The 24369-nt window shown below is 31.8% G+C and overlaps 3 protein-coding genes and 2 long non-coding RNA genes across 6 annotated transcripts; 2 read left to right on the top strand and 3 right to left on the bottom strand.

The window, feature by feature from the left end:
* Positions 1-508: 508 nt before the first annotated feature.
* On the top strand, positions 509-1923 carry LOC114194236 (uncharacterized). The gene is made up of 5 exons (XM_028084351.2): positions 509-566; positions 614-620; positions 1015-1129; positions 1204-1590; positions 1675-1923. The coding sequence occupies exons 1-5, from the start codon at positions 509-511 to the stop codon at positions 1921-1923; spliced, it is 816 nt and encodes a 271-aa protein (XP_027940152.2).
* A 2278-nt stretch (positions 1924-4201) lies between these two features.
* LOC146884034 (replication protein A 70 kDa DNA-binding subunit C-like) lies at positions 4202-5618 on the bottom strand. The gene is made up of 7 exons (XM_085665629.1): positions 5464-5618; positions 5125-5392; positions 4970-5045; positions 4766-4893; positions 4604-4703; positions 4397-4529; positions 4202-4261 (listed from the first exon to the last, which is right to left on the bottom strand). Exons 1-7 carry the CDS (start codon positions 5602-5604, stop codon positions 4202-4204), a joined length of 906 nt encoding a protein of 301 aa, XP_085521755.1. The 5' UTR covers positions 5605-5618.
* Positions 5619-6355: 737 nt separating this feature from the next.
* Positions 6356-11535, top strand: LOC114195343 (S-adenosyl-L-methionine-dependent methyltransferases superfamily protein). 2 transcript variants are annotated; one of them, XM_028085770.2, is made up of 13 exons: positions 6356-6478; positions 6567-6682; positions 6757-6818; positions 7014-7064; positions 7147-7173; positions 7496-7600; positions 8347-8454; positions 8632-8703; positions 8794-8844; positions 9466-9528; positions 9613-9737; positions 9965-10172; positions 10529-11535. In XM_028085770.2, the coding sequence occupies exons 1-13, from the start codon at positions 6414-6416 to the stop codon at positions 11243-11245; spliced, it is 1770 nt and encodes a 589-aa protein (XP_027941571.2). In that variant the 5' UTR covers positions 6356-6413; the 3' UTR covers positions 11246-11535. The 2 variants fall into 2 exon arrangements, with proteins under 2 accessions (XP_027941571.2, XP_027941572.2); XM_028085771.2 differs by having other exon boundaries at positions 6442-6478; positions 6584-6682.
* Positions 11536-13070: 1535 nt separating this feature from the next.
* On the bottom strand, positions 13071-15172 carry LOC114195371 (uncharacterized). The gene is made up of 2 exons (XR_003606475.2): positions 13831-15172; positions 13071-13428 (listed from the first exon to the last, which is right to left on the bottom strand). It is a non-coding gene; the product is annotated as an uncharacterized LOC114195371 (long non-coding RNA).
* Positions 15173-20993: 5821 nt separating this feature from the next.
* On the bottom strand, positions 20994-22747 carry LOC114193131 (uncharacterized). Its single transcript, XR_003606226.2, has 3 exons — positions 22616-22747; positions 22437-22509; positions 20994-21285 (listed from the first exon to the last, which is right to left on the bottom strand). It is a non-coding gene; the product is annotated as an uncharacterized LOC114193131 (long non-coding RNA).
* Between the last annotated feature and the right edge of the window lie 1622 nt (positions 22748-24369).

The raw sequence follows: 24369 nt of genomic DNA, 5'->3' as shown, positions 1-24369 counted from the left end.
TGTACCTGAAACTTAATGTAGTTGATTTCTGGATTTTGGTTTTCCTATAACTCTTCTAAGTTTAAGTCTTTGATATACTTGAAGCTTTGAAACAAAATATCTTAGCAAACTTTTAGATGAGCGAAAATATAAATTGCGAGCCAAATTAATTTTATTTGTTTAGTTTATTGCATTTAATCCTTTATTATCGAAATGATTGATTGTATAGGATGGGGCAGTTCAACCCCTAAAAGTCATTCTACATGTACTTCATTCATCTAAATGTCTACATCTATTAATGAAGGTTTTGTTTCTTTAAATAATTTTTATAATTAAGTTAAAAAGTAATGATGGTTGGCGTAGAACCTTCCATTCGATGAGTTTCAAGTTGTTTCAGAGTTATATATAGTCTGTTACTATTCATTTCTGCACCAACCAAATTTTCAAGTTGTCCAAAAAACTTTCGAACTTCACCAACCAAATTTTCTCAAATGTCGACTTCTGAGGCAAACCAAAACAATCCTGCAAGATGGTATTCCTTCAAGAATTGGTTCCAGAGTTCACTCCACTTGGTATTTCCAACATGGGTAAGTATTGAACTTATGATTTAATTTTTGTTCATGATTATTGTTAGATTTCTGGTAAAGATTCAAACTTTCATCAAGTTATCATCTTCTACACCGTAAATACATAGATTTTTTCTAAAAAAATCCTTGCTTACTATATGTAATACTTTGGTTCTTTCTAAAGATGAATAAAAAAAATGACTTCTTTTCGTTTCGAAACTGTTGGGTAGGAGTTCGTTCGTTTTGATGAAACTTTCTTTGACTACTGGGGACAACATATGGAGATGGGGACAAACTACTTTCGTGATCCGGTAGGAAACTATCTTATGGTTGAATTTGAAGAGTCTTTCATGCAAAATCGAAGCTTTCGTATAGCACGGGAAATTTCAAATTTTTATAAATTGGATGATCTATACTGGTTGGGGATACTATATTGTGGACACCGTTACTTTCAGATTCGTATTTTCAGTTTGGCTATGAAGGAAATAGACTATCCTGCTCCGAGACTGGTTCCTAATCCCCAACGACCCTTGTCTTCTTCGAGGTTTTTCACTTGCTTTAAATCCGAACTATTGCTGCCTCAGGTATTATTTTAAGATTCATAAGTTCATCTTGGTTTCTTAAGCTAGTTATTAATTATACTTTTAAACTGGTGCAGACATGCATTAAGTTGGAATATGCCTTTGTTATTTTTTGGGCACATGAATTGGACTATGACAACATTCAACTAATTGATCCACGTCAGAAGAAACATGATGTTGGTATACACAAGTCGGTAAATGGAGACTTGATTCTACAGAAAGGGGTGTTAGAGATGGCTGAATATTTCAACGTCAAGGAAAACAAAATCATACATATGAGTTATGTTGACAGAAATACGTTTTTATTTAGGCTTTTTTCATCTGAGGGAATTGAAATTAATTATGCTCCTCAAGTGGTCAGCGTTAGTAACCATGATACACATCTCGGAGACTATGACCCTGCAGATTTTTACTACTCAATGGCCAAATGCTTATCTGAGAATGATACCAAATCATCATCACTGGTATATGATTTTTGACCTTAGATGTTATAGTGCAATGTATTTTCATGTGTTCTAATTATAACTACGGACTTGATTTTCTTTCAGTACTTGGAATCCGAATTTGCAGCAAAAGCTCTTGTTAAGAAGAGGACACAATACATATTGGTCAATTCTGAAGGTGATTGTTGGCCTTGTACAATTCGAAGATCTGGAAGAATGAACAAAGAATGCTACTTAAGTTGTGGGTGGAAAGAATTCTGCAAGCAGAACAAATTAAAGGAAGGAACCATAATCAGACTTGGTGTAGATAAGGAACAATCGAATTTTATCTATGTAATGGAGATAAAAGTATAACCTTTGTATTTGGTACTTTATTTTGTCCAACAATTAACCACAATAGTATTTCATAGGTCCATCAGAAGAACAACAATCTTTTTGATATATATCTGTTAACAAATGTTGGTTATCGTTATATATTTATATATATAAACATCTAATTTGTCGGTCTATAGAATTCTTATTTATTACTAATTCTATCTGTAATTACCTTGCTTATTCTTATATTTTGAACCTCTTCATGCATACAATAATGTTATAACCATAGTTCGACCTTCTACACAACAAATAGTATAATATATTGAATGTGCGTGGGAAATTAGAACAATAAATTCACACAGGCTTAAACGGTTAAGCTGATTGAATATCAATTTGAATATACAAAGAAATAACTTAAACACATTTCAAACATAATAGTTAAATTCTGAACGGAACTTAGAATTTTGATGTGCAATAGTAAATAATATCATTTACATAATAATATAGTTGGTAAACATATTATTTGGTAAACATAGTTCGTGGATAAAATATTACAACGATGGTATACTAAAAATAAACAATTGTCCCAAAATCCAAATCTAGATAAAACCATTAATATGATAATGATTTCCAAAATACAAGACACCATCAGCAACTTTGATCACCACGACATCAAAATCCATATATATTTACAAACTTTACTGGTCAACCTTACAGCTTCTCCTGTTTCATCCGCTTTTTAGTTTTGGACCTAGAAAATTCTGCACTTGGAATATCATCCAGATGGTCGCAATCAACCTCAAAGTCGAACAACAGTTCCTTGGTAGGGGTAACACAGAAGTCAATATAAGGATCATGATCTGCGGATCCACTCAAAGTCAACTGCACATTCCAAACAATTTTTTATTATATTTATTTTGTGGATTAAAAAAACATGTAAAACTAACATAAGAATAGATTATATATTACCATGCACATATCAACTTTTGTATTTTGATCAAAACCTGTCTGTCCAATGATTTCTTTGTTCTACGATTTTAAACATAAAATCCTTACTTCAAATCAATAGTACTATCAAAATTAAGTATACAATGAGTTTAAACTCTACATACCTTTCCTGTATGGCATGCACTTTTAGTGGAACCACTAGACTTTGATTTGTTTGTGGATCCATTAGATGATTTGGATTGCTTTGTGGAAACACATACAACTGTGGGTCTTGACTCTTCAATCTGTCAAATTCATTCAACAAATTTGAATAAATTTATAATTATGAAAGAAGTACAAAATTTTACAAATTAGACGTACCTATTTTGTATGACGACCACTTATATTCAGAGCAATTGTTTGAGATTGCGTATTGGGACCACATATAACCTTGGGCCTCGACTCTTTGGGCTATCATTCACCGAAATGTAAACTGTAAAAATCTACAATTAAGAAAGTAAAAAAATTGGATATTACATATACCTTTATCCCATGAGGTGCACTTTTAATAGACCCAACTGTTTTTGGTTGCTTATTCCAAACGCATATACCTGCTGCTTTAGTTCCTTTATCCTGTCATTGAAAATCAAAGTACTAAATACATAATCTCAAACTAAGTATTACATCACAAAATCAATAAAAAGGAAAAACAACTAAATCATAATCAAGAGAATGACCTCCTCTATTTTGGGTCCGCCCTTGGAGTTTGCTTCGGTACTCGAATCACATGTACCTTCATCACTGCTGTCCTTAATCTACATATGAATAATAGTAAAAAAATCATGCTATGAAGGATAAGTCAAAACACATAAATTCTCTTGGTACAACATATCAACCTACCATCTTAGGATCAAGTTTACTTCTAATTGAAGCAATAGTTTCAGGATTGGTCGAAACTTTCATTACAGACGAAGATCTGTTACTTGGTTGAACTCTAACCTTAAAAGCAAGAGTACATCCTAGCAAAGCATCTAAATCCTCTGGAAAACATTTGGGATCATCTTCACCATCCTAAAACAAATAAAATGCAATCTTACACATCCATTTAGTGAAACAATTGACAAACAAACTAATAGCACCTCAATCATCTTATTCATCAATTCAAGAGCTGATACACCAATCAAGTTAGTACAGTCTTGATCCCACATTACAAAATTTGTGTAACTGTCTCCATCTGTAACGTGTAATTCTAACTTATATCTGAAACAAAAAGATTTAGTTATTTAATAACATAATACTGATGTAAACATGAAAAATATCTAAAATATAAATACAAACCTAATTCCATGTTTTTCAATATCAAACCCACAGAGAACACACTTAAAAGGACCTACTTCATCAGTCTTCTTCCTGCAACTATTGCATACTGGATAACATCATCCATCATTACCTAAATTAAACTTTATAGTATTTGCAACGGTAACACAATATTGTTCCTATTAAAAAACAAAACAAACTTATATCAACAAATAAATAATAAATTCAACAAAAATGTTACAAAAACCCAGAATAACTTACTGATTACCTCTTTCATACATGTAATTTCAGATATCGTACGCACAACAACTTTATACATAAATTTCTCATGTTCACTATACTGAGACGGTGAACTCAATTGGCTACACTCTTGACTCGAATTAACTTCATTGCCAAAACGTCTATAAGTAGAAAATTTAAATGATTATAATACAATATATGTTAAACACAATGTCTAAAATATAACAAAACATACTCTATCCATTGCTCCCTGAATCGAACTAACTCAACACATTCTTCACCCATAAAGAGCTTTGAACCATTCCAGGAATTAGATATTGAGACTGGCCACCGTCCTAAATTAACAGCAAGATCAGCCCAAAAAAAACCACAAAACACACAAATAAAATGGACAAACCTGAACATGGCTTAATCTTAGCCTGTGTCAACAGAACGACAAGAAGATAGGAATCTGGTTCACCCCTCCAATTACTCATAAACTTGAAGTAATATGAATTCCACAACGTATAACCAATGACTGCAGAACTGTAAAAAATGCGACAATATCAACTGTTAAATGAGAATACAACAATATTAAAAAACATAGTAAATAATAACTAACCTCATATCCCTTATATGAAAGACCACATTCTTCGACTGATGATTACACCTCACATTATCAACCACTCCAATAATATCTAAAACAAAGAATAACAACCCATTCAACTCATAATCTTCATATACTAAATTCCAAAGAACAACATCATATGTACATACCATACACCAGATCAGCAGAGTAATTTCCATCCACTATATCTTCAATACTTTTGAAGTTGTAAACGTTCGGTGGAATACTCGAAATTGATTGTTGTTTTATAGTTGTTGCCCCAATGAACAACAATTTGTAAGGATGTTCACATACCCGAAATTGTCCTTGATTTTTCAATATCTTAAAGTTATGCATTATATAGGTTTGACCCTCTACCACTTTTTCTTCCCACAAACATAAATCCTCCTTTTTTACCATGACAGGAATCATATCACCCTAGAAAAAAAAGCATAAAAATAGCAACACATAAAACAACAACACATAAAACAACATCACAATTGCATTACCTTCTGATCCAAAAGAATCAACTCCATATGACGACTATTATCCCGGTTTTGAACAAACCACAAGTCTTTCACTCTAACAGCAAGTTTCAATGTTTCTTTCTTGTCATCAATATCTTTGATGAGATCAAGTTTTCTCGCCATCAGAAGATACAAACACAACCTACACCAAGTTAAAATACAAAGAACGTAATAACACCAACTACAGAATCTGACAAAAAAATAACAGCAACTCTTAAACGGAAAGAACAAACAGAAACCATAACTCATGAAACTCAAATACACAGAATACATACCTGGTAAACCATACGAAACTGAAACAACAAAAAAAAAACGAAGGAAACTACAAAATCAAAACTGAACCAACTAAAAAGACAACAAATATAAATAATCCCAATATCCAAAACTGAAGAACTGAAAAAAGAACACAAATATTAAACAGAAAAAAATGGATAACCAAAAATAACACAAACCCACAACGAACTCAGAAAACAAAAAAAATAAAGACTCAACCACAAAAACCAAAGAAATGGAAGACCTTAAGAAGATGGGTTAAGATACTGCAGAACGGAGAGTAAAAACTGAGGAAGAAGAAACTGGGGAAGAAGGAAAGAACGCAGCTGCAACAATTTTTAAAATACACAACAATGAACTTTGATCGCAAAGCAACTGAGCTCATTAATTAATCCATGCAAATCAATCAAATCATGCGGTACTCCTCCATCTAAGGCGGGAAAACGAAAATGACTTCTTTGGCCACACAATCGAATGAAATCGAAGCTTAATTATAGGGGTACATTCGTCAAAAACGGAAATGAGAATGGACAGATTACCAAAAACCTAAAAATAAGACAGCTGTCAAGAATGTAAGTTGGGATATTTGGATCTTTTACAAGAAGACATTGTTTTCTTATATTTTAGATTCAATAATAAAAGAATTGATTAACTAATGAATGTATAAACCCCGAAGCCTGAAAGTGTATTTTCCGCTACCAAATGCCGGAAGAAACCCAAATAGGTAGGTTTTGAAGTGTTTGCACAAATCCAGTTTCATTGAAACAGATGTTTGATCTCACTTGTTCTTCTAACGCTTCTTTGTGTATAAGCAAACCTCACAAAGTAGGCATTGCAATGGCTTCAGGGGAGCAAAAATCTCCACCCCAAACCCAAAGGTTGCAAATTTATCCCAATACAAATTCTGGGGTCTCACCTTTCTGGAGAGGTAATTCCCTATCCATTTGAAATTCCTCCATTGAAATGAAAAAAAAGTTTAATTTTTTTGTTTTTTCTTTGCAGAAAAGTATGAAAGAGAGGCCAAGAGGTATTGGGATGTTTTCTACAAGCGCCACAAGGACAGGGTTAGTCTTTCTCAGTACTTGTGTTTGTGTTCTCTGTTAATTCAAATTTTGTTGCTCACTTGTGTATTATCCAGTATACCTGGTTTCCTCTTGTTGGTGATGTCTTTTGATGTAACTGGATAACTTTACTCTAATTGTTTAATTCCCATGGAATTTGTTGTGTAATTTGACTTTGGTAATAATACCTTTTTTCAGTTTTTCAAAGACCGGCACTACTTGGATAAGGAATGGGGCGAGTACTTTTCTGTGAGTGAAAGGAAATACCATCTTTGTTTATTTATGTGTTTTGGATGGTGTTGTAATGGCTTAAGGGATTTTTAATTTTCAGGGAGGAGGAAAGAAAGTGATTTTGGAGGTATATATTCCTGATCATACTGTTTATGCTTCTGTGTTTTATTAGTTTATCCTTTATAATTGTTTAAATTACTCAGGAATTATAATGTTGAGCATACACGCATGCCACAATGTTATAATTGGATTAATGTGATTGTTATAAAGTTTTTTGCGTGAACCATAGCAGATAGAACCTTCCTGCATTTGTTTTCTACACTTCTACTTGTCACTTGCGAAATTTGTACTGGTTATTTATTGACACAGTTCATTTTCTGTTCACGATCCTCTCCATGAGGTCCTTGGCCTAGTAAGTTTCTTAACAAGTCATGGTGTGTGCTAAACAGGTTGGCTGTGGTGCTGGAAATACTATCTTTCCGGTGATAGCATCATATCCGGATGCTTTTGTGTATGCATGTGATTTCTCACCGCGAGCTGTTGAGTTGGTTCAGGTTAGAAACCTCCTTTTTGAAATCTGTGTCCAATCATCATCTATTTCTATATGTGTTTGTATGTGACTTGACTTGGCTGCGTGCTTCCTTATTCAGTCTTTATCTTGTGTGCATCTTTATTCAGTCTGTGCAAGTGTCAGTAAGAAGTCTCATATGCTGTAAAAATTACAATTTGAGGGATATAACGTAATGCCTTAAGGTTTTGGGTTATATATGATATCAAGTTTACTTGTATGATTTACTTGTGGTCCAATAATGGAGATCTCCCTGCTATTTTTACCCTTTTCGAATTCCTTAACAGATCTGTTAATGTGGATCTTTCTGGTCAGGTTCATTATGCAGAGAAATGTATATTCACACAAGTTTTTGTAATTAACTTAATGTGAATCACGTTTTTCCAAATAGACAGACATCGAGGAATCATCCTAATCTGCGGTTTAATGCCACATTATTGGTATACATTGTGGAAATAAACTTCATCTTTTACACAGGTTATTCATTAGGATGTTGGTGGAATTTTGCAACTTTTGTCTCTTTAGAATGTTCCACGTGGTGGTCTTCTTCTACAAATCAGCTAACTTTAAGCCTTAGTAGTTGTTAATTCTTTCTTTGGTAAAAGGGCACACTTTATTTTGTTTTAAAAGACGAGTTTGTATTGCTTATCTATTCTGTTATAAAAATATGAATTGTAATACTTTTTTATTAGATACATCTAGTGAGAACAATCTTGCTTTCTTTTTTTGCAGACACACGAAGACTACAAGGAATCCCATGTTAGTGCTTTTGTCTCTGATTTGACAGCTGATGATCTGTGCAAAGAGATTCTTCCATCTTCAGTTGATATTGTTACAATGGTATCTGAAATTCTGATTGGCAGTTTAAATCTTTAACTGAACATAGATTGGACTGATTATGTGATCAAATTTGCTTTGTTTGTTGCAAGCTTTCATTTTCTGGCCTTATTTCAGATAGTTTTTGTATTCTTATTATTGGCAATTAGTAGTTGTTTATGTAGCTGACATGGTAAGCAGATATTTATGTTGTCTGCAGTGTCTCCAGAGAAGATGCCTCTAGTTTTACAAAATGTTAGAAAAGTTATCAAGGTATGAAAGAATGCATTATATATTCCAGAGTTCTTGCTGGAGATAACTCGTCTGCATGTGATGAAAGTCATACCTTTTCTCCAATTGCAGCCAGATGGATATGTGTTGTTCCGAGACTATGCTACTGGGGACCTTGCTCAGGTGGATTTATTATTGCACTTTACTTTTTTAACTCACAGAAAATTGAAAAGCGCGCAATTATTATCTAATTTATTTTCTTCTGATAATTATTTATAAAAAACAGTAAATAAAAATAGGACTAACTGTATTGGAATCAACGAAATGGTCTCACAAATTTATTGACAAATTAGAACAACCGGAGGGAAAAAAGAATCATGAATATTCAGATCATTCCAGAAAAGCCACAACGTATCCATTTTTACTAAATTTTTACGTAAAGTACTTATAGTGATACTAGAGATACTGATCTGAAAATCAAAATCCAATATAGTTCTTATTGTTTTAACTTTCAATATTAAAATGATTTAAATATTAAGCTCTTTAGTTTTTGGTTTTAGCTATGTTTATACCGAGGTGGGGCAATTCTATACTATAATACTACATCTTCCTCATTTAATTTGAAACTCTTAGACCATTATTCCTTAACTAAAATATGGTGAATCATCTAACTAATTAATTACCATTTCAATTTTAGCATTTCTGGTGTTGGAAAGGAAAACTGTTGACTATCAAATTTTGGTTGATGAATTTCTTTTTATTTAAGTATTTGACAGTTTCTGTATCTATTTTTGTGCTCTACAGGAAAGGTTCTCTACCAAGGATCAAAAGATCAGTGATAATTTTTATGTTAGAGGTGACGGCACCGTAAGTTTTCAGCTTGATCCATCTTAACTTGTAACTTGGTGATTTTCTTCATTTCTAAAGTTATTCCCTTTGTTTCCTGTCCAGCGCGCTTACTATTTTTCAAATGAGTTCTTGACAAATTTATTCAAAGAAAATGGTTTTGATGTTGACAAACTCCATGTATACTGCAAACAAGTTGAGAACCGCTCAAGGGAGTTGATAATGAATCGGTAATATATTTTATCACAAGTTCATTTTGGTCATTTTTATATGGTATTAATTGTGTTCTAAGAGTTGTGTTTTTACATTAGGTAGCCTATCATGTAGGATGCTTTCTTGAACTTCTAATGCTTTCTATCATATATGATACTTTTAAAGATGAGGTTCCATTTGTTTTCCTTCACATTCAAACACATTGACTGTACTTCTGTTTTCCCTTTTTGTTTTTTGGTTTTAGTCGATGGGTCCAAGCTGTATTTCGTGTATCAGATAGTTCCAACTTGTCTTCAAGCCAAGAAGCTGAGGCCAATAATCTTGATAGTGATAATGTCGACAAGGAAATCAAGCAAAATAATTTGAATGGTGGTTTAAATGACTCTGCAGTTGATTTGTCTGAGGGTGTGGCAATGGACATGTTCGGATTCTTACCTTCCAGTGAGTACGAGGTAAAGTTCTCACTGTTGCTCAATCATTACTCATCCTTTAGTTCTAACAAAAATTAATCAGATTTCATGGAATCATTTTTCTTAGTATCTGAACGTATCCCATCTGAGGTTAGTTCTTTCAGATGTACACAATTTGCATATCAAGGCCTTTTCCTTTCTCCTTTTAGCAACTTTTGAATGACTTCTTTTTCGAAATTTCCTTCAGTATTATTCTCAATTTTTATTTATTAGTTGCATATATGTCATAAACGATAGCTTTCTTTGGCTTATTTTTTTATACTGATGTTTTTATTTAGATTTTTATCTCTTCAACATATTAGTGTGTCCACTTTTCATCACCTGAGTTTTTCCTGTAGATCATTGAGATCAACCTTAGAGGCTGGAATTTCAAGATTAGTTTACTTTCAAAAGAGTACCAACATACCTGCAAGTCAACGGGTTTGATGCTGTGGGAATCGGCGCGGTTGATGGCTTCTGTCCTTGCAGAAAATCCCAGCATTGTTGCAGGAAAGAGGATGTTGGAGTTGGGGTGTGGCAGCGGAGGTATCTGCTCAATGATTGCGGCAAGAGATGCTGATCTAGTGGTTGCAACCGATGGTGATGGTTTTGCACTTGATCTCCTGGCCAAAAATGTTGCATCCAACATTGAACCATCGTTGCTGACTAAACTAACCACAAAAAGATTGGAGTGGGGAAACAAAGACCACATAGAAAGCATAAAGGAAGTAGTGAGCAATAGAGGGTTTGATGTGATCATTGGCACAGATGTGACATACATTCCTGAAGCCATATTGCCTTTGTTTGCAACTGCCAAAGAACTCATTGCCACTGGTGGAAGCCATGAAGATGGTAATGTTCCTGCACTTATTCTTTGCCACATTTTTCGCCGAGTAGACGAACCTACCTTGCTTTCTGCTGCAGCACATTTCGGGTTTAGATTAGTTGACAAGTGGCCTGCTGAAACTTCAAGTAATTTGTCACATAGCATTATAGACAACTGGTTTATTGACAATGGTTTAAAAGATGATCTTCCTAGTACAGCATTGAACATCTTGCTCTTCTGCATGGAGTGATATTGATTGAGTTTAGCATTTGTAGCTTGAGTGCAAATTGGTTTCTTGATTCTTCCTTCATTACAAGAAGTAGAGTGTAACTTCCTAGTTGATTCATTACTTGCGCTCATTGTACAAGTTTTTTATTTGATGAGGGGTTTTGTAAGAGAATTCTGTTTTCTTTTTCTTAATTTTATATACTTTTGTTGCTGTGCTCCCCACATGGAGGCATTGGCATATGGACACATGATGTTTATGTATACCCTGCATCATTTTCTTGGAAATACAAAAGTATTACTTTTTGTGAGTGATTATGATTGTTAATTACAGATTAGTCAAAGATCTTTCAGTCATTTAAGAGGAATCGTTAGCAAAAATTGGCGACAACAAGTATGATACAGTTCTAACTTCTAAATTGGAGCTTCTTGATTCTACATGGTAACACAAACTCAAATGATTTTTCTCTAAACATTCTACTTTGAATTTAGTGTGAATGTACTAACATTGTAAAAGTTTTTAATTTTTTTACTTCAGTTATAGATTATGTATATACAATGAGATTGTTCATTTTTATGATAACTAGCTTTAGTGATTTTTCATTGGTAAACAAGTAAAAATCTTTACCTCAATAGAGTATCACGTCTTTGGCAAACATTATTGCTTAAGAGTAACTTAGAATGCGCTTGATAAATTCAGGTAGAACTTGTTTGGATTCAAATTTATTTGTCAGAAAGAATAAATCAGAGCAAAAATGACCAATTGTTCATCCATGAAATATTATATTTACTAAAGTTCTAGCAATTTGTGTAATCATTTTCTGTATGAACTTACCTCGTTTCGTACGGCTAAATTTTCAGAATGCAAACAAGGACCACTCAAGCAACTGTCCATTGAATTCATCACTTTGCACATCCACTTTTTATTTAAATTAAAGCATATATTATTTCTTTTGTTATAAAAAGACTAAAAAGTATGTTCATGTTCAATGAACAGCTTATTCCTGGTTGCATGCACACATATTCTTTGGATATATATATATATATATATATATATATATATATATATATATATATATATATATATATATATATATATATACATATATATATTATATATTTTGCATAGGGTTACCTTTACATTACAATAAGGGGAGCAGTACTGTTCTATTGAAAATTTCTTTGTTTAAATATTAGGCAATGTATATTTAATCTTCAACAGCTTAATGGACCTCAAGAAAATAAGTATGTCAGTTTTCTCTGTGCTTCTTAAGAGCAAATACGGATCTAAAAGTATTTAAATTTTTTTAGTCGTCCTTTTAAATATTTGTTAATTTTCATATCATAAAGTGTTTAACTAAATCAATTATAGTATTTGAAGGCCACATTCTGCCATTAATTAATGTCATATTATAATGAATTGATAGTATTAAAAAGTTACATGATTACTTCCAATATATATATATATATGCTCAACATTGTGTATAAGATAGTTATTATTAATAATCTGATTAATCTACTAACCAAAAAAGAAGTACATATATATAGCCTTATCAGGTCAGAATTCATGCTTAAAAAAAGAAAGGAAGCAATGGCAGCTCAAAGATTAATGGTGCTTGCTCAGGAAATTGTTTATTTTAGATGAAATTCTCATTACATACAGAAGCTCACTCTCATTAATAAAGATTAACTACTTTCATTTTTATTATGTTGTATTTTATGTTATAATTATTGTTTATGCATGTAATAAGTCTAGATTACATATACTTCTGTTTTAACTTGGAATTATGTTAATAATAATTTACTTTTGTCAGAGAAATGAAATGTATCTAGACAAACACACACATCAATGCAGAAAAAATAATTAAAACTATTGCTCTTTCACGTACCCTTAATACACAGACACACACATATAAAAGCTAACCCTATACACAATTAGCATAGTTTGTACAATTTTAGCATGCAGTGGTGCATGTATATTTGATCAGAGTATTAATTACAATTACATGATTGTGCAGGTAAAAATTAAATATGCAGACACACTTATCATTTAGGCATTCCCTTTTCCCCATAACTCTTTTTTCTTCCTTTTTTTATCAACCCTAAATATATAGAACATACATATGGTTGTTTTAATTTCCCACCAAGCTGTTTTCTGGAAGATTTCAATTGTTTGCACTCCATTTCATCAACAAGACCTTTTACAACCTGAAAGTGGCATAGAACTCAAATGTCAGGGAATGAAAATTCATACTCATTAAATTACTGTGTTTTAGAACCCTAAAGTATCTGATATATAGGGAGACAATCAATATACTTGAATTAATTTAACCACAGAAACGCATAGAGTTAAATTCGATGACATAGGATTAACTAAAGTAAAAGTAAAGAAATGTGGAAATTCACTACTTCCATGAAGGTCGTGGAGTTAAATTGATTACTCCAACCATTACAAAAAAAAAAAAAAATCAGATTCTGACATAACCCATATAATACTCTGAAGGACTGATAATACCAAAGAGATATGAATAGTATAGAGTACTGTGCGTGTTAAAAATGCATAAACTATCCATCCATGATTATGTGCATATCCCAGAAAAAAAAAATTACCTTTTTGAAAGATTGTAGTTCATAACTTTCAATTCAACTGCAAAAATCCTTCTGAGTTCAATCCCAAAATTTAAAATAAAGAAAAGAGAGATGAGTACATATACATATATATACCAGATAAAACCTAACCAACAAAATCAAGATTTAATTTCAGTTAAATCTATACTTCTGTAAAACCATGTTCATTACTACAAAGAATCCCATTTTTCCGTCACAAAATCCATACCTTTGCTGATCAATTTTTCTTCTTAACTGAGTATCCCCAAAACCCTAGCAGTTAATCTGGTAAATTCATGAGTAAAATAAACGAAAATTAAGATGGGTTTTAAATAGAATCTTGTGTCTAAACTGTCATCAGATGAAAATATAAAACTGTTTTCAGTGATTAACCTCTTAAACTGAGGCTAACTGAGAGCATACAAGATCAAAATTCATCAACTAATTAGAGTTACAGATACTTATTGTATCTGTGAAAGTAGGCTCTCTATAAGCGAAAACAGAAATAAAATTACTTTTCTTGAGGAAACTGATGCACTTCAAATCTGCATGCTAATCAAGAAAAATCCATATGTGGAAACCAGCAATACATACCTGAGACATGGAATGAGATGCCCATAAAGCATAATATACTGAATGATATGACAACACGAGCCTTAGGGTTACTTATATGAAGGGAAAGTGAAAACAAAAATCAGATACATATATATATTAACAGAAAGTGAAGAACAAGAGGATTGAAAGAAAGAGATGAAGATGGGGTGACAGATAGAGAGTAAGCACACATAGCTTCAAGCATGAAACCTTATCATCCAAGAAAGTACCATGTGTGCTCACTCTCTTCTGTCACCTCCCTTTTACCCTAATCTGCATTCATTTACTGAAATCTGATATCATTGCTGCATAAGAATCAACAATGGATTGGATGAGGGTCGAAGGGAGAGAACAAACATTCAGTTTTTTCTGTAATAATTAACACCCTTTTTTCTCTAACATTCAACACAACAAGTTCACTTTCTAATGGAACAAATCAATTGCCCTTGTGTGAAGACCTGAACGGGGATGCAGGGTATATATAGGGCCAGAAAGAGGAAATGTTGCATCACGTATGCACGGAATAAATGTGGGTTTATCTTCATTGCTCATTGATCTATAATATTTTAATTTATGTATGGAAAAAGAAATTAGAAAAGAAGAGAAAAAAAGGAACTAACTTTATGATCTCTACATCCATATGCAACAACCCCAACCACAAGTTCATTTTATTCCTTGCTGCTACCTACTATCTTATAAGCCCTAGCTTAAAGGCATCTTCACATTCTAAATCTATTTACCTCTAATCATGTTTCTCAGGTCTCTTCAAGAATTGGTTTTGTAACAAACGAATATTAATTACTCCATCATTTGTCTTTTTCTTCACCATCTGATATCATTATTAATCCTTTAATTACACCTTTATTTTCTTGTTTAGTTCTTAAATAACAATTAGCTAGTTACTGCAGGATTAGTCCTTGAAAAAGTGCTTGTGAGTGTTTCCCATTGATGAGATTGTTAGCTAGGATTAACTGCTCCATCTTTGAAAGTTAAATCATGAATTCTACACGTCACAAAAGCTGCTAGAAACATATACATCATACAATCACACATACATATATACATATACATATATATACATATAGATACAGACATATATATATATATATATATAGTATTTACAGCAATTAATGTGAGTGTATGATTAAGCATATATTCAAAAAACGATGAGTTATATCTAACGATTCTTTTCTTATGAACGACAGAAAGTCAATGAGAAAGGTTCTTGCTCTGAATTATCATGTCAAAAACTATTCAAGTGCAGCATTATTGTTGTCCATCTTGTAGGAATATTCATGGTTTTAATTACGAATAATATTGTGCAGATGAACACATGGAAGTATAATGGCAGGTTCCTTTTTTTCCTTTAATTAAAGAAGGAATTAAGGGAGAAAATTAAAAAAAAAAAAAAGTGGAATTGCTGTTCACGAGCTAAACCAGCCAATAAGTGTTCGACGTCTGAATACACTCACAAACGCAAAAATCTAATGCGGCGCTAAAGCAGTTTAAAGTATATTTGCTTTATGCTTTACATTTGTTAACACATTAATTATTGATGCAAAGTAAATCATTGACGTCAATTTTCGAACCTATCGCTGTTCACTAAGTGCATCATCTGTGTTTCTGCTACTCTTATATGCCTTTAACACATTGCCCCAGTTGTAACATTTTTGTTTATGTCACTTTTACACATGCCTGCATCAAAATTAAACCCTTTTCTCTTCCATCTTCACTCGGACTTTCTTTCTCTTATCCTCGTTTTCAAGATAATTAAGGATGTTCCAGACATAGTGAAACGTTATGTCTTTTAATCATAGTTAATCAAGTTATCACAAACCAATCTCCTTTTGCTAATGTTTGCTGGTGTGAGATGTCAAGAAAGATTGAGATGACATGTTTGAAACAATTGTGAGGTTTTGGTTCTCTTGCTTGATTTCCAAAATCTTCACGAGATGTATCTAACAAGATTGTAGCTTTCTCTGAAAAAAGGTATACGTAACATAAATTCAAAATGAAAAAAAAAATCAACTATAGTGAATATATATAATATATATTTATCTTAAAATGTGTGGAATTCTTTAACTATTTTTTTTCTTCTTATGCTAGCTATCTATATATTGTTCAGGTGTTGAATCAACATATACAATCTATGACCTCGTGATTTGAGGAAGTTTAGCCAATGATTGTTGGTAAAATGGATTAATTAGTTAAGGTAATAGTGCCCTAAGATGATAGGGGTGTTTCAGTTTCACGCCTTGAGCAGCATGCATGATCGGTGAACAAATTTTGAGGTCATATTTGGGGTATGTGAACCTAATAATGACCATATCTTATACTAGAAACTGTAGCTAGATATAGTACCATTTGGAATGATGATACGAGGTGGGATTCCACAAAGGGCATGATAAATAAAAAACTTTCCCCAATAGGGAAGTGCCCTATGAAAATAAGGTTTTGGACTTGCCCTTTTTTGGTGGACACATGAGAAGGACATGGTTACGTGGTTGTTGATTCCAAGTGTTTGAAGAGACATGAAGTGACACAAATCAAACAAATATAATTTATTTTTTTTATTTTTTTATTTTATTTGTGGATAATATATAAAAAACAATGGCCACTTGCATCATCTACACCGATTACGATGAGCATCTTCTTCTACCACGGGCAACTCCTCGATCTCAATATTACTTTTTTGGTAAGGGGTAGAAAAGAAAAGATCTCAATCTTTTTGGAGTAGCACGTTTATCCTTTTAGATCCAAAAATCATAGCAATCCAATACTTATATTTTCCTAAAAGAGAAAGAGATTAAGGAGAAAAACAAATCATAGTTGGAACACAACAATGTAACTTAAGGAAAAGAAATGAACAAATGGAGTAAAAATAATGATACGAAAAAAAGGTAGCAATATATATCAAATACTTTTTCTTTCAAAAGATGATGAGATACATTCCCCCATTTCTACTTTACGCAAACCACAATAGCATAAACAGATAAAAATATCATTTTCCAATGAATTTATTTCTGAGATATTTTTTCCTAAAGCACATAGTAAATATATATTCTATTAATATTTATGTTTATCCTTATTATAATAAATAAAAAATAAAAAATAATAAACAAATATATTTTACTTTTAACTCAGTTTTCATCAATTAGTCCAAACAAAGTATTTTTCATCTATTTTACATAAATAATATTGTAAATTGTGATTGACATATAGAAAGCACATTGTGTGGATGGGGTTGGTTTGCAAAGAGGGAAGTGGGAGATTGATTCGAAACCCTAGCAATGTAACACTTGTCCTTATGAAAAACTGTGTTGGAAACTGGGCAACAAAAGCAGTAGCAGCACCCATTATAGGTACAATGGCTAGGTGTTGTGAGAAACCATTTTGAGGATGATTAAGTAATTGGTTTGGAATTAATTAATAAATAATTTGGCGTGAGAGAAAAAGGTGTGGTGGGGTAGAAAAGTGTATGGAAGAGTGAGGCATGTGAGTTGGATTTGGAGGCATGTGGTAGAATCAATCACAAACATATATTGATTCATTCATCCACACATCTTTTGATTTGGTGGTGTGCACTGCACTGTGCACGCCAATGTCTATTGGCTCAGTGTGGCGGTGTTGCAGTCATCCCCACCACTGCACTATACTATCTTTACCATGCCCCCACTCCTGCACTATCTCAACACAACACACTACTCTGTCAATATCATGGGTTAAAGCACTGTTCCAAATCTTCTAACCAAAAGGTTTTCTATTCCGTTTTCACACTATATATCAAAAATTATTGCACTTCTACAGTATAGCTTTAAGAATTTGTCTCTAATTCACTGTCATCAGAGAAAACCATGACAGAAAATGAAGTATTCTGCATGTTGGTGGATGGATATCATGTGTATTTTCTTCTCTCAATATTTTATACTTTTTTTACGGAAACATTATTTAACTCAATCTTAAAAAAAAAAAAATCGGTTTCTGACTAATATGGTAAAATTTACATCCACATATATATAGTATAATTTAACTTTAGATAATGTACAAATCACTAACTATTCCGATCCCAAGTTCGCCTAATGGTATTGTTAGGGTTAATCACCTCTCATCCGAGGTATTATTTGTGTTTTGTCACGATTTTATTCTTAAAAGACGTCTTAAAGGATAGAAAGAATAATGAGTATTTAAATTGTCTTATATCTTAATTTGTAAACGATATAAGTAGAAACACTAACAAATCTCTTTCGTGCTAAAAGATACATATTTCGTATGTGAGATTAATATTTGTTAATAGTATGATACCGAGAGGAACAATATGAATCAAACAATCAAGAAATTTCATTAGGATAGATATACTCCTTACATGACTCTAATACATTGTTCAAATATAAACTTTAAGTCTAACTCAATCTTAAAAAAAACAACTTGTAAGATAAAGTTTGCACTCACTTGTATATTATAATTTGGTCTCATCTCTTCTTTACCCTATTTTAATTATATATATATATATATATATATATATATATATATATATATATGGAATCTTCTACCTCCTTTACCCTATTTTAATTGTATGATAAAAAGAAAACTCACTTTATTTCTTTTGGTTTTTTAGTTCAAGAGTAATGATCAATGTTGTGACTTTGGTTGCATGATGAAGGGAAATTAATGGACAGTTGTTGGTATAATTGGGATGAGACACACAGAGACAAGGTTCCTTGGCGCATTTAGTCATATAATAATTGAGCACAAAAACATGGTACTCCATCTCTATGTGATTCGTCTAACACATTTTTTTAATTAGGGTTCTACTATTTCATTGTGTATAAAAAGTAATGTATGAAATTGATTGTATATTAGTCTCTAGTCTATGGATGAAAGTGTGATAAACAGATTTCAACCATACAATGTGAGAGATGAAAGTGGGAGAGTAAAAACTCATATACTCATAGGCCATATAAATGAAAGCATGACCATATAATTAAATTTCTCATGAGATACTAACTTCTTTCTCTCATTTTCACACACACACACAGAAATGTTAACATTTTATTGTGAAAAATATGAATTGTAAATTCGACTTACAATAAATAATTAAGACTATATTAAATAGGGCTACTTTCATACATTTCTTTAATACCAATCGTTCAAATATAATCTAATAATTTGTAATTGTCATAAAGTTTAATGTCATTTCCTTAAAAAATATAAAAATATTTATTTGGCTTAGTTAAATTATTTCATTAGAATTAGAAAATAAAATAAAAATACTTTTATACAAAATAAAATGTTAGAGAAAGAGAGAAGAAGGTAGGAATGCAGTGAGATTTGTCTTCAAAAGTCTTACCTTAGTTTATTCAATAGGGATTAAGTTTTTTTCTTCTATAATTCTAGGAGGAAGGACAAAACAACTTACACAACAATAAAATTATTAAATAATAATTTAGAGACAAAAAATAATTCGTCATTGTACTAACTAGATTAGACATTAATTTATAAATTAAATATTATTGAAATATGAAATAATTTCTATTATTAATAAAAGATTATAATTCGCCTGAGAATCAAAATTTAAATTAGTTTCTAACATTAATTATTAATATTTTAATTATTAGTTATTATTTTTTATTAAATAATTAAAATTTTATTAGTTAATGTTGTAGGTCAATTTAGTTTATGATTCACAAACCAATTATAAAACTTTATTATAAAAATTATTTTAAATATCAATAATTTTAAATTTGTTAAAAACTTATCTAACTTAATCAATATAATAATTAACTATTTTTTTATATAAATTAATTGTTATTTAATAATTTTTTTATAGTGCCATATATAATGCTTTCAAGGAGTTATGAGCATCTAAAATAAGTAATCATACGTTAATTGATTTTAAAAGTGGTGCTTGTTTTGATTTTACATTGATCCATTGTGTAAATAATGATTGTTAGGGTTTTGAGTTTTTGATTAATGAATTAAGATTACGAGATTCTATAATATTTTTGAATTGCTAAGACTTGAGATCTTAATGATGCAAATTGTATTTGTAATTGAGAGTCAATATGATAAATCAATTAATCTTTATATCTTTGTTGATTTACATTAATTTAATTTAAATTGTATGAAAACAATTATAAGTTAATTTTGGCAATTGATAATTAAGTTAAATAGTGTGCACCTATAGTAAATTATGTCATTTCCATGCTATTGGTAGATTTGATTTTAGTTGAGAATTGTGAACTTTTTTCATATATTTGATTTGGTTCATGTATTCCTAAATTATTTTACACGTGTAAGCTTTAGGTGATTATATAATGATAAGAGTAGTATAATATTTGAGTCATTAAATGAGTTTGAGATGTGATTTTTTATTTTCTTCATTTTATTATTAATATTTATCAAATAAAAAAATGTAAAAGTATATATATATATATATATATATATATATAACTTAGAAGGATAAAAGGATAAAAAATGTATTTAATATATACTTCCCTCAGCTCCTTTTTTTAACGTTGTCTTTAATTTATAAATTATAAATTACCTTCGAGTAAGTGTAACGTGCCAAAAACTGAACAACCTCAATCAATAAAACATTCATCACATACATGAATATTCAGAGAGTACAGAGTTTTGGATACAAAGGTATACAATACGTCCATTATACCCGGATTACAAGGAAAGGGCCCCACATGACCCAACCAGAACAAAATACTGAAAAGAACAAAATTAAAATTACTAGGTCTTGATCGGACAAGAAAACATAAATAATATAATCCTCCAGTAATGTGGGGCCCAACACCCGTTCAATCCATCAAGCTGCAGCATTCCTATTACCATCTCCACTGTCAGGGATTCTCACATCTGCTCACATCAACAAGGTTGATGATCATTGCAAAGGAAGAGACCACGCATAACACACAAGTAAGCAAAAGGGTAAGCTAGCGAAAAGTCATCATACAGGCACACAACACACCATTCATATTCAATCATACATAGCAGTCATCCCAATGTGAAATACCCATCCATATAAAACCCTAAGATTAAACTATTCGGATACTTAACTGAGGCACCACCACGTGGCAGTGGAATTAGGTCCTAGCAATGAGGCGTCACTGCGAGGTCTTCACGGAATTATACCCTTACAGGAGGCACCACCACGCGGCCTTCGTGGAATTACGGCCTAGCCCTGAGGCACCACCACGACCCCCCGTGGAATTACGTCCTTTTGTCAAGGCACCACCAGGGACTCCCCTTAAGAGGATCCATGGGATTACGTCAAACCGATGAGGCGCCACCAATATCTCTCATTACAAGAGTCATGAAATTATGCCCTACCCATACTTTAAACATGTTCCACCCACCAACCAAGAATTTCTCATAACAATAATATCATGCAAAATCAACAGTTCATACAACCCATGCTTTTCAATTCATACCCAATCAACTAACATGCCATTTCCATTTCAAATGTAAGATATTAATCATGCCATCATCACACAACCCCTCTTGTAAAACATTTAGGAGTAGATAACAAACCACACATCAGCGGACCACTCAACAACAACAACAACAAAACCTGCCCGCTGCCTCGCCCAAGCTAGCAGAGCTCGCTCAGGCGAGAGGGACCCTCTCGCTCAGGCGGATCCCATCTCGCCTAGACGAGGGCGCGACAAGGGGCCAAGTGACTCTGCGAGGTCTCGCTCAGGTGAGTTCCTTCTCGCCTAAGCGAGAGCACTCCTCGCTCAAAAAGAACACAAGTCGCCTAGGCAACAATTCGAGTGAGAAGGTCCTGGGCGAGCCTCTGATAATCTTGCCTAGGCGAGACTAGCTCGCTTGGGCGAGAAAACCAGCACCCGCCACTGTTTTCTCGTGCAACAGTCAGCCACACACATCCAAACAGTTCAAACATGCATTCTCAAACACTCGTATTCTCACACAGACCATTAAATCCTCAAAAGCTCGTAAAATAGGCAGATCCCACGAAAAATACAATAAGGTCTAGCTTCCCTTACTTGGAAAGAGCTAGCGGAAAGACCTCGACTCTTAGACTACGAGCACCACAGTTTAGAGAGCAGATCCTAGAAGCTGAAATGAACGGTGGAATAGTTGCAAAAAGGGTTATCACGGTGAACCCCCAACTGAGAATACGAAAACCCAACAGAAGGAAAGAGTATGGATCGGAAATACTTACGTGGGATAAGAACAGCTTGAGCGAACGTGGAAGCGGCGAGGAGGCAAACCCTAACAGAGAGTACGGCTGCTCAAGGAGGCACAAGGGTTCTATTTTACGAGAAAAGTACAGGATTAGGATTGGGACATATCAGGTCTGATCCTCTCTTTGGACCTGCCCTTAGGCCCACAAGATGGGACAGCCCTTTAAAGAAAAAAGACACAAAAAGAAAAGTGGGTCTTACCGTAAGAAAAGTAACGAAAATAACTTATAATTTATTCATAAGTTATTGTTTAACTTGTTTTACTAAACATAAAATAACTAATAAAAACATAATTCTAAATTGATATCTTATTTTCTTTTTTAATTATAGCGAAAGTTAGAAATAAATATTATAAGATGAAAACTACAATCTCACCTAAAAAATTATTCGTTTCATATTGAATAAATGTTTAAAGTTAACTTTTATTGATTATAACAGTTGGATTTACAACTGCACAAACCGAACACTTTCTTTGGAAATCATAGAGAATCTAAATACTTTATTCATTTCTTTAGACTTCTATTATTTGAACACTATAATAGGTATATTACATTATTATCTTTAAACTCAATATATTAGATCTTCACATTATTATTTGAACATTGACAGCTATAGTTGGTGTTGGAACAATAATTAAAAAATAATAAATAAAAACATTATCTGAAAATTGTAATAAAAATACTATACGAGATTATTAATAAAAAAACAGTTTACTGTTAATTTTTTAATTAACAGAAATGTAATTCTTTAAAATACTAAAATCCATTTAAGGAGTTATATTTTTAACCAATGGTATTATATGCACATTGATTTATTATTAAATAAGTTTTTCAGAGCATAGTTAAGGAATGTAATTGTCTATCAATTGTATTAAAAAAATATTTATAAATTCACACTGCTTTTTATATCCATTAAAAATTACAAAATGGAACGAGGCTCTTTATATAAGTGTATCAGTTTTTAATAAATTTTGGAAATGTGTGCTAATGTATTATATTCTTCATAACTCAATTATTAAAAAAAATTAAATTGATTTTGACTAATTAATTCAATAAAGCAATAGTATTATTTTATTTTACTAACAACAATTAATTTTATTTATAAATATTTCCTTCATTAGAACTTCGTATTATGAATAAAAAGAATTATGAATTAAGCCAAACCCATGTGCAACAATAAAAATTATTCAGAGTTTTTCTTATTTTTTGTTGAATTAAATATATTTTTAATCTTTAAATTTGAACACCCAAAATTAAAATTCATGTCTATCAGAAATTTTAATGAACTAACTAATAATTAGCATGGATATACATGAATTATTAATTATTCTTTTTAGATATTTGTGAGTTTTTTTTTAACTCTTGCTTGTTTCATTTTCCTTTTTACATATTAGATTTTATTTTATTTATATGTTCATAATTATTTTTTAATTCTTAATTTTGTTAATTTGTGAGACAATTTGTGAACTGAATGTTAGAAGATCTTGTTTGTTTAATATTAAATTTTGTTATTATACGGTTAAGAGTTAAATGTAATATTTATGTTTTTAATGGCTTTTAAGATTGGGAAATTAAACATAGATTAAGCAAATTGCATTAGAGCAGTGAATACTAAATTAGTTTTTATCCATCTCAAATGTGATATGTAGATAGAAAAACATTTACAGCTCGTGGCTCTATATTTTCTTGAAGACATGATTTTTTTTTTAATTGAGTTATTTTTATTAAATGTT

Source organism: Vigna unguiculata, chromosome 8 (assembly GCF_037176805.1).
Source record: "Vigna unguiculata cultivar grain cowpea cultivar isolate G323 ecotype 2 chromosome 8, ASM3717680v1, whole genome shotgun sequence".
Classification (NCBI taxonomy): domain Eukaryota; kingdom Viridiplantae; phylum Streptophyta; class Magnoliopsida; order Fabales; family Fabaceae; genus Vigna; species Vigna unguiculata.
This window is presented reverse-complemented; position numbering and strand designations above follow the sequence as displayed.